Source organism: Molossus molossus, unplaced genomic scaffold (genome assembly GCF_014108415.1).
Source record: "Molossus molossus isolate mMolMol1 unplaced genomic scaffold, mMolMol1.p scaffold_m16_p_15, whole genome shotgun sequence".
Classification (NCBI taxonomy): Eukaryota; Metazoa; Chordata; class Mammalia; order Chiroptera; family Molossidae; genus Molossus; species Molossus molossus.
The window spans coordinates 16948532-16960042 of record NW_023425350.1 but is presented as its reverse complement, the minus strand read 5'-3'; the positions used below and the strand labels follow the sequence as shown (position 1 = coordinate 16960042).

Here is an 11511-nt window from a genome sequence, read left to right as displayed (position 1 = left end):
CTGTGGCTTACGGTTTCAAAGTTTGTTAGGAATTGTGTCATATTTCCCAAAAGAGCTAACTCCAATGAAGTTAGTAATGGGTAAAAGCTTGGGCTACCAGGAGATGCTGGGGCTTCATACTTCCTATCCTAGATTAGCACAATTCCAGAGAAAATATTTATAGCAGGCACTCAACAAGCATTTTTTTAAATTCTCACCCAACGATATTTTTCCATTTATCTTCAGATAGAGTGGGAGGAGGAGGAGGAGGAGAGAGACATCCATGTGAGAGAGACACATTGACTGGTTGTTTCCTACACAACCCTGACCAGGGCCAGGGACGAACTGCAACCAAGGTAACATGTCCTTTACCAGAATTGAACCCATGACTCTTTGGTTCTCAGGCCAATGCTTTAACCACCAAACCAAACTGGTCAGGGCTCTACAAGCATTTTTAATGTACCAGGAACTGTATAAAATCCTTAGAAATTTCCTAAATCAAAGAGACCTGTTTTAATGTTAAATACATACCCCTGACCTTTTCTCTCCAGAGTGCTGCTAACTGTGGTACTTACTTCACCTCCCCCCCCCAATAAATGAGTACTTATAGCCAAGAAGAACTTTGTTCCCAATGCCAAAGCTATGGAGATAAGGTGTCCAGGACTGCAGTCTGCCTGCAGAATCCCTGCCTGCCACCTGGTCTTTCACCTCACCCGCAGGTGCCCCTGACTCAGGTTCATCTGGTAGGGGGCTACAACTGTTTTCTAGCCCTCTTCTGAGATCCAGGCCTCTACATCCAACTGCTTTCTGGATGCCTTTACTTAGATGTCTCAAAGGACATCAAGTTTGACTTGTCCAAAACCAAACTTACAATATCCTCCATTGCCACTCAATCCTCCTCCAACATCCCTCATCTCAATAAATCCACCCCCTAGTCAGGTGTACAGCCAGCGACCTAGGAATCACCCCCCACCCTTCCTCCCTCTCTACTCCCAGACAATCCCTCACTCAGTCTCAGCCATTCTACTTCTAACAATATTGTTAAAGACCCATTTACCTCTCTGCATCTCGATCTCCACTTACTACAGGCTGCAATAAGCTCTCACTAGACTTTGGCAGACTTCTAACTGGTCTTCCTATATCCATCCTTCCTCCACACTGTAGCTTGAATGTTCTTTTAAAAACCCAAATCTGATCATTTCACCATCACTAATACCCCCAGTGGCTTCTCATTGCCCTTTAAATAAAGAGGTGGGCATGAAACAGAAGTCCAGGATAACTGACCAGGGACATCTTGCTTTTAGTTAACTGTGTGCTTGCTGTAACAATATTTTTTTGTAATGGCTAATAACCTTACATTTGTTTCTGAGGAAGGAGAATGAATTACCTTGATTTCTGGTAACCATAAATTGTGACCAATACCATTTAGGAGGGCATAATAAGCCTTTTGAACAAAAACATCCAATATCCATGAATGGGGACACACACTACTTCCTCAAGATCCTGTAAGGTACATCTTGAGTCAGCTGAGACCTTGAAGAATTAGCCTAGAGCAGGGGTTGGCTAACTATGGCCTGCGGGCCAAATCTGTCCTTATAAATAAATATTTGTTGGAACACAGGCACACTCACTTGATTGTGGATTGTCTATGGCATTTGTACTCCAACAGCAGAGTCAAGTAGCTGCGACAGAGACTATAATGGTTTGCAAAGCCTAAAATACTTGGCCATTAAAGAGGTTCTCCACTATGGGCTACTCAATGAAATGACCTCGAGTGCTTTTAGAAGGGATCACCTCAGAGATTCTGATTTAAATGATCTGAGATGGGATCCAAGCATTGGAATGAAAAACTTAAAAAATTTCCCTAGGCAATTGTACTATGTAGCCACAGCTGAGAATCACTGATCTAACCCAGTCTCCTCCGATGTCAAGATTTGTGTCCTTTTGGTAATGAATAACAACTACTGATATCTACAAAGCCCTGTAAAGCACATCCATCACATTATCTCATTTGATCCTTAAAGCAAATTTGAGGTTCAGAGAACAAGAAGCATTGCTGATCCTGCTTCACACATGAAAGAATTGAGGCCCAGGGAACTTAAGTCATGTCCCCAAAGTCTCCTGTTCAGTAAATAGGAGCTAAGATTCACATGCAGGTCTATTGAATCAAATCCAACAACTATTTATGTTACTTATACAAGTTACATATATATCATTTTATTTTGGCATGTGGAGTCCTATTTGCTTCAGGGTCTCTAGACATGGGACCATGTCTATCTACCTCCCCCAGAACATTTAGAAATCTTCCTTCCTAAAGCAGACTGTGCTCTATGGAGTCCCTAGGATTCTTCAGGGTCATTGTGAGGGTAGAGTGAGGAGGAGAGAATGTGTGTGTGGGTGTGTGCAACCTCCATGCCCTCACTTCCCCCACAACAGGTATATTTTTACCTGTTCAAGCATTAGGATCCCACATACAATTTTGTTTGAGTACAAAGTTTCACCTTTGAAGACCACTGATCTGGTTTAGACCTTGGTCCGCTGCCTTGATACAAGATGGCATGGTAACTCTGTCCCCAAATTCCTGTCACTTCTTACATCATCAACAAATTCTTCCCTGTTGGTTTAAATGAAGTTCAAAATAATAGTTTCTCATGATACCAATCTTGGTATTGTTTTTTGAGAAATGAAAGACATCACTCCTAGCAGACCAGACTTCCCACATCTGACAGGGTAACTGAAGTTTCTTATTACTGCTTCTTGCTTACCTCACGCAAACTGTATGATCCATGTGAGGAAAGCATCATCCTTGTCCACTCTCTTTTGGGCCACAGCATTTCTCCTGCCTGCTCATCATCTTTGCCTGCAGCCCAGTCCACAGGCTCTCTGCCTGCTTCCACGCTTAGACCTTCCTTTGTAGAAGTGAGGCATTAATGATGGGGGTGGGGTGGGATGGGGTGAGATAAGACATCTTCTTGAATTTCTTCATGCTTCCAGAGACAAAGGAACACTTATTCCCCTTTCCACAGAGGTGAGATGCCCCACACTGGGCAAGACACATCTAGCTTTTCATACTATGACCTTATTTGCACCTTCCCACATGAGAAGTAACAACCAATCTGGTTGGTCAGGGTCCAGGACATTCAAAGGGCTGAATTTTTTTTATCAGGACTCAGTGTGAGGTATGCTATGGTCTTGAACTGGGGTCCTGATAAGTCAGGATCTGTTCTTAAACCTGGCAGGAGGATTACAGTGTAAGGAAGTAAGTAACTCCCATGGTGCATCTATTTTTTAGTTCCCAGAGTAACAGGGAACCCCAGGGTCACGCCCATAGCATGACCTCATATTTCATCCCTATTTGAAGCAATATCAGTGAATCCTGGAGCCTAACTGACAGTAGGATCCTACCACTCAGGAAAAGCACAGTCCCTGAAACTTAATGAAAGACGTGTGGCCCTAAACAAACAGGAGGCATCTTCACCTTCTCATTTTAACAGAATCATGTCTCTTACTTTACTAGTTCTCAAAATATATGGTTCCTTTTTACATACATACCAAAACACTTGTTATTGTTGCTAATCCTCACCTGAGGATATTTTTTCATTGATTTTTAGAGAGAATAGAAGGGAGGAATTGGAGGTGGGGAGAGAGAGAGAAAGAGAGACAATGATATAAGAGAGACACAGCAATTGGTTGCCTCCCACAAGAGGTGTGACTAGGGCTGGAGAGCAAACCTGTAGCCCAGGTACGTGCCCTTGACTGGGAATCAAACCCGTGACTCTTCGGTGTGTGGGTCAATGCTCTAACCACTGAGCAATACCAACCAGGGCCATACACAAACACTTTTAAACATGAATACCAAATTCAAGAAAATCAGATGCGTAGATAAATTTAGAAAGCCAACAGTATAGAAGAAAAGGCCAGTCACCAGATTTTACAAATGATCATCTGACATTCTGGACATTCAACTTGATATGTTATCCTAAATATCCCATGTCATGTGGTCCATAAGGTCTTCCTTTAGGATTCTGAAGTAATCAATAGCCATACTTGTCATTAAGATGGGTTCTGCCATCTCCACTTTGACCTGCAACAGAGCATAAAGAACAAAAGAAATACATTCAGTTTTCCATAGTCAGGGGAGAAAAGAAAAGACATCTGTGAGCCAAAAAGTAAAACAGATAATCATTTCTTCTATGATACAAATTTGACTTTTTGCATCCAATTTCAAAATATGACCCTCTTTTCAATTCTACACTAACACCAGCAGATAAAGGAGCAAGCATTTCTAGGAATTTAAATTTCTATTAATTAGAAACCCAATCCACAGAAAAAGCAATCTGTGATGAGCATATGGGGAAAAAGGCATCTTCTATATTGCCATAAGAATAAATGTATGATTGTAAACTGGCACAATGTCTATAGAATGTGATTTATAACATCTTTAAAATGTTCACAGCCTCCCCTGGCCAGTTTGGTTCAGCGGTTAGAGTATTGGCCAACGGACCAGTGAGTCGGGGGTTCCATTCCAGCCAAGGGCATATACCTCGGTTGGGGTTCGTCCCCGGCCCTGGTCAGGTTCATGTGGGAGGCAACCAATCGAAGTATCTGGCTCACACTGATGTTTCTCTTTCTCTTTCTCTCTCCCTCTCCCCAATCCTCTTCCCCTCCCTCCCACTCTATCTGAAGATTAATGGAAAAATATCCCTTGGGTGATGATTAAAAATTAATTAATTAATTAATTAATTTTTAAAAAAGTTCACAGCCTCTGATCTAGCATAACTTCTACAAATTTTTTTCCTACACATGACCTCTACATTTGCAAAATTATATATGTTAGAGATTATTCATTACAGTTATTTATAATGGCAAAAGAGTGGAAACACAGCAAATATTCATTGAGGAAACTGGTTAAATAAGTATAGGTATATCCATACCATAAAAAAGAACTACGCTACCACACATGCGTGTGCACACACACAGACACAGAGATCTATAAATAACTATGGAAGGGTCTCTGTACAGTGTTAAGTGCAAAACAGCAAGGCATGGAATATGCTTCCAATTTTGCAAATCACATTGTTTGACTTATCTGAGAGTAAGAAAAACATTTATATGAATAAAGATTCAAAGTGACATAATTAGAAAATATTTTATTGTAAGAAACCCAAGATCACACCCCTTACTGCCTTATTTGGAAAACAGATCAACATTTTTTAATATAAATTTCGTATAGTGTGAAAAGAGAGGGTTGATTAAAAGAATAAACTTATTTATACAAAATCCTAGCTGAGAAAAAAGTTGACTACAGTCGTCCCTCGCCACTTCGCTCTTCAACTTTTGCGGCTTCACTCTATCGCGGGTTTTTCAAAGTATAGTATAGTATAGTATTTGAAAAACCCGCAATAGAGTGAAGCCGCGAAAGCTGAAGTGCAAAGTGGCGAGGGATGACTACATATAAATAAAGAATCCTACTTCGGCCCTGGCCGGTTTGGCTCAGCAGTAGAGCGTAGGCCTGCGGTCCAGAGAGACCCAGGTTTGGTTCCTGCTAAGGGCACGTACCTCGGTTGCAGTTTGTCCCCAGCCCAGCCCTGGTAGGGTCGTGCAGGTGGCAACCACTCAATGTGTTCCTTTCATGTTGATGTTTCTCTCTCTCTCTGCCTCCCAACTCTATCTGAACAAAAAATGGAAAAGTGTCCTCTGGTGAGGATAAAAAAAAAAGAATCCTACTTCGCCAAAATTTATTTATTGCAGTAGAGTCTGGAACTGAATAACCACGATAAACGAGGGCCGACTGTATTCTTATTTTGACTAGTATATACTTCTCTTAAATACCAGAATTAATTAAACTCTTAATTCAGTTAACACAACAATTAACACAATATAATTAACTGAAATTACAGTGCTGTCAAGGTAAATACTTATATTGGGTATTTACTTGTACTTGGGAAATAATAAGTTCACAAAATGCATAGTATGGGTTTCATTTGATGTCTTTTATAATAGAGCCTACTACTGTTATGAATTAAGTTATCCTGAATGATAGATAATGCTCTTAAATACATCTACGGGGGGGGAGAATGTTTCCATTTGTGTAAAAAAGTGGTGAAATATTATTTATGTTATTGCTTATGTAGGTGTTTTATATAATATATATAAGAAGTCATGTCCGGCCCTGGCCGGTTTGGCTCAGCAGTTGGAGCATCAGCCTGCGGTACAGAGAGACCCGAGTTCGGTTCCCGCTAAGGGCATGTACCTCGGTTGCAGTTTGTCCCCGGCCCTGGTTGGTCATGTGGGTGGCAGCCACTTGATGTGTCCCTTCACATCGATGTTTCTCTCTCCCTCTCTTCCTCTCTCTCCCTCCCGCTCTATCTGAACAAAAAATGGAAAAATGTCCTCTGGTGAGGATAAAAAATAAATAAAAAAAAAAGTCATGTCCGGCTGGTGTGGCTCAGTGGTTGAGCATTGACCCATGCATCAAGAGGTCGCCAGTTCGATTCCCGGTCAGAGTATATACCCAGCTTGTGGACCAAATCCCCAGTGGGGGCATGCAGGAGGCAGCCGATCAATGTTCTCTCTCATCAATGTTTCTCTCTCTCCCACTCCCTTCCTCTCGCTCTAAAAATCAATAAAAATAAATTTTAAAAAAGAAAAACTAATACTTAAAAAAAAAAGAAGTCATAATAAACTGATATTTCATTGTCTTTAGAGGAAATAAACTGAGTAGCTGAGGCATAGCCAGAGATTTCTTTTTATCACTTTAAGGAAAACTGAAAATACAGCAGTAAAGAGAAAAATATAATGATCCTCCTTCTGCCCATCACCCAGCTTTAACAATTATCAATATATGGCAAATCCTGCTTTATCTATTACTCCTCCCCTACCTACCCTCATCTTCCACCACTGGATTATTTTAAGGCAAATCCTAGATATCATTCCATCTGTGAATATTTCTATACATATTTAGAAGAAGATAAGCACTTTTTCTAAAAAGCATAACTTAAGATCATTCACACATTTTTAAAATTGTTTTCTTCTTTATTGATTTTAGAGAGAGAGGAAATGAGAGGGAGAGAGAGACAGAAACATAGATGAGAGCAAACATCAACTGGCTGCTTCCTGCATGTCCCCCACTAGGGATGCATTGGGGATGTGGCCCACAACCTTGGCATGTGCCCTGACTGGGAATCAAACCGGCACTGGCTGGGCGAAATCATTCACACTTTAAAAAAATTAACAACAGTCCAGCCAGTGTGGCTCAGTGGTTGGGCATTGACCCATGCACCAAGAGGTTGCCGATTTGATTCCCGGTCAGGGCACATGCCGAGGTTGTGGGCCACATCCCCAGTGGGGGGCATGCAGGAGGCAGCCAACTGATGTTCGCTCTCATCTATGTTTCTATCTCTCTCTCCCTCTCATTTCCTCTCTCTCTAAAATCAAAAAAAAAGAAAAAATTAACAATAATTTCCTAGTATACAAAATTATCTGGCTTATCATTTTTTTATAATAGTTTGTTTGAATAAGGATCCAGAGTCTACAAATTATATTTGTTGCTGTGTCTCTTTAGATCTTTCAATTGCCATTCCCCAGTAAGGGAGAGCATTCCACTAAATATTCTTGTAACTTTCTTATTTTGAACCTTAAATACACAGGGGTTGGCAAAAGTAGGTTTACAGTTGTGAGTACACAAAACACAAGAGTTCATTCTTGTATTACTATTTATTAATTATTGTGATATTTATTTGTATTACAACTGCAAACCTACTTTGCCCAGCCCTATATATTATATATTCAAAAAAATATATAACTAAATCTTAGAGGAAAAGAAAGTAAAAACAATCTACCTTCAGGTGGGACCCACACACAGTAGTCTGGGTCATCTTCTGGATATTTGGAGGAAAGTGTTGGTGGAAGCTGCAAAGAAAAGATAGGTTATTTTATTCAAAAAAAATTTTAACTCTAAGAATTACTGCCCCTATGCTTTTCAGCAAACAAAAACTAAGAGAGAACAGCTTCCATTAATGGTCTTGACATAAGTAATCAAAATATAGAGGACATTTTCTCTCTGAACCTTGATTTTATTTTTTCTGTAAAGCCTCAACTAGCTGATTTCAGTCACTGAGAGTGAATATGTTTTTACTGATATGTTTTGAGAGAGAGAAGAAGGAAGAGAGAGAAAGTAACATCGATGTGAGACAGAGAAACATTGGTCAGTTGCCTCCTGCACGCCCCCTACTGGGGATCGAGCCTGCAACCTGGGCATGTGCCCTGACTGGGAACTGAACTGGGACCTCTCAGTCCATAGGATGACACTCAACCCACTGAACCACACTAGCAGGGCTGAAGTACTATTTTTTTAAAAAGGCAGTTAACACGGGTCTGAGTTTTTTCCCAAAGAGGGAAATTTGGTATTTGCCTTTTGATCTAGGTGCAGGAACAATTTGGCATAGCAAGCCTGATTGCTATCCTTTGAAAGCCCTGTTTGCAAGTTGGCCATTAGCTAGCATCTGGTAACTTAGATTTCAGGAGGGTTCCCACTATCCATTAGGATAGTGCCTAAACTGTGATTCATGTGATTTATGCTGAACACCTGCTTTTCTTCTGGGAGACTGGAATTTGGGTACATGCCAGGTGGGGGTGCACCTACATGATCTCAGTCCTCAATAAAAACCCTGGGCACTGAGTCTCTAATGAGCTTCCCTAGTTAGCAACATCTCACAAATTGTCACAACTCGTTGTTAGGGGAATTAAACACATCCTATGAGACTCCAGTGGAAAAGGACCCTTGGAAGCTTGTACCTGGTTTCCCCAGACTTCACCCCACATGCCTTTCCCTTTCTGACTGTGCTCGGTATATATTTTTGCTGTAGTAAATCACAGCTGTGAGTACAACCACATGCTGAGTCCTATGAGGCCTCCTGTGAGTTACTCTGCCTGAGTGTGGTCTTAAGGACCTCCTGATACAACCTAGCAATCTCATTTCTGGGAATTTACTATATTCATACAAAATTAGGTGTATACAAGATTATTTATAGCACCGTTATAATTAAAGACTAGAAACAACCCAAATGTTTCTTCAGGGAACTGGTTAAATAAACTACATCCATACAGTAGGAAGCTCTTGGTGTACTGATAGACAATGATTTCCATGATAGGTTAAAAAAAAACGCAAGATGGAGAATGTAGTACGTAACATCTTACCGTCTGTGTAATAAAAGGAGGAAAATAAGAATATATTACTCAAATGTCTTTGTATGGTATACTAGAATATAAAGATTCACAAATTAATAAAATAGGTATGTGAGCAGTTACAGAGAGCAGGGTAGATGGAGACAAGAATAGAAAAATCAAAAAGTAAAAACTCAAAAATAAAAATAAATAGAGCCCAGGCTTCCAGAAGAGGGTTATAAGGCAGTTAGGAACTCTGCCAAGATAATTCCTACAGATTCACTCGTCTGGATGTGGTCCATGACAAGGGGATTTGTTTTTACTTCCAGAGAAGTGAAGATTATGACTAAATTACTTACTTTGCCTGGACCAGGAGCTTTCTTTTTCTTCAGTTCATCTCTGCTTTTCTCATATTCATTCTTTGATGCTAATTTAAGAAAAAGGAAAAAAAAAAAATAAGGCAATAGCTATTTCAGAATAAGTGAAATAGAAAAAAAAATCCTCCTAAGAAAGCATTAGAGCATTATATTTATTGAAAAAAAAAAAGTAACAATAAAATTCTAAAAGTTCTATTATTGTAAAGACCATATACTAAGTGAATTTTCCCTTCACTAATAACACTAGTTTTCAAATCCTAATGCTATTCTACAAGTTTGAACATAATCACACCATTAGAAATGTGAAGGAATATGGGGCTGACTTTACTATACTATAGTTTAATGATAACACTTAAAAGCAGTAGAAAACCAGAAAAAAAGTCCTTTGAATAGGCCAAACTTTCAACCAATTTTTTTTCAATTTTTATTAATTTATTTTTGTTACAGATGTTTTTCCTTTTCCCCCCTAGACACCCTCTCCCCACCCACCCCCACAGCATTGTTGTCTATATCCACTGGTTATGCATACATGCATATAAATTTTTTGGTTTATCTCATCCATCCTTTCCCCCACCCCCCTCCTCTGAGGTTTGTCAGTCTGAACTGTATTCCTTTCTATGTCTCTGGGTCTATTTTGTTCATCAACTTATTTTGTTCATTATATTCCACAAATAAGTGAAATCATGTGTTATTTGTCTTTTTCTGATTGGCTTATTTAGCTGAGCATAATGCTCTCCAGGTCCCTCCATGTCATCTCAAAGGATAAAAGATCTTTCTTTCTTACAGCTTCATAGTATTCCATTGTGTATACCTACCACGGCTTTTTTATCCACTAATCTACTGATGGACACTTGGACTGTTTCCAGATCTTAGCAATTGTAAATAGTGCTGCTATGAACACAGGGGTACATATATTCTTTCTGATTGGTGTTTCAGGCTTCTTAGGATATATTCCTAGAAGTGGGATCACTGGGTCAAATGGCAGAGCATTTTTTCATATGTCTTTTGGCCATTTGTATGTCCTGTTTGGAAAGGTGTCTATTTAGGTCCTCTGCTCATTATTTAATTAGGTTCTTTGCCTTCCTTTTGTTGAGTTATAAGTACTCTCTATATTTTGAAACTAGCCCCTTATCTGATGTATCATTGGCAATTATGCTCTCTCATATAGTGGGTTTCCTTTCCATTTTGATGGTTGTTTCTTTTACTGTGCAGAAGCTTTTTAGTTTGATGTAGTCCCATGTATTACTTTTTCCTTTGTTTCTCTTGCCTTAGGTGTTGTATCAGTGAAAATTCTGCTGCATGGGATGCCTGAAATTTTGTTGCCTCCATTTTCTTCTAGGATTTTTATGGATTCACGAGTCACATTTAAGCCTTTTATCCATTTTGAGTTTATTCTTGTGCATGGTGTAAGTTGGTGGTCTAGCTTCATTTTTTTTTTTCCTGCTATGTCATTCATTGTCAGTTGGTTGGTTTTCAATATCTTTACCCATGCTACTGAGCTCTTTACTCATGCTGTTGAGCTTCCTTATCATCATCGCTCTGAACTCTACCTCTGATAGCTTGCTTAACTGCATTTCATTTATCACTTCTTCGGTAGAGTTCTCTTGTTCTTTCATTTGGTATTTGTTTCTTTGTTTCACTATTTTGGCTATCTCAGTGGGTTTTTGAGCCTGCCAAATTTTCCCTGTGGGTGTTGGTGTTTCACTGACTGTGGCTCCCTCTACTGAGTTTTGAAGGACCCACATTAAACATCACTTTCAAAGTCTTACTTCCTAGGTAGATTTGCAAGCCCAAGAAAGATTCAGTTATTCTCTAGCTTTTTGCCTGGAGGCTATTAGTCTCAATTACCCGATGAACCTTGGGTTGCAGCCCTTAGCTGAAAGAAAAACTCTCAGGTGATCAGGGTAAAGGATTTCCAGAGGGTGGAGCAGATGCTGGCTGTTGATGAGCCTCAATTTGCATTTCTCTGGCCCAGCTGTGTGATGTTAAA

The 11511-nt window shown here is 39.8% G+C and overlaps 1 protein-coding gene across 1 annotated transcript in view; it reads right to left on the bottom strand.

Annotated features, from left to right (window-relative positions):
* Window positions 1-412: 412 nt before the first annotated feature.
* Window positions 413-11511, bottom strand: part of LOC118631006 (solute carrier family 4 member 1 adaptor protein) — a 34732-nt gene continuing 23633 nt past the window's right edge. Inside the window, exons 12-14 of the mRNA XM_036263301.1 lie at window positions 9504-9571; window positions 7821-7890; window positions 413-4063 (exon numbers count right to left, since the gene is read on the bottom strand). Coding sequence (XP_036119194.1) covers window positions 4014-4063; window positions 7821-7890; window positions 9504-9571 — 188 coding nt within the window. The 3' untranslated portion in view covers window positions 413-4013. The remainder of the gene's footprint in view (window positions 4064-7820; window positions 7891-9503; window positions 9572-11511) is intronic.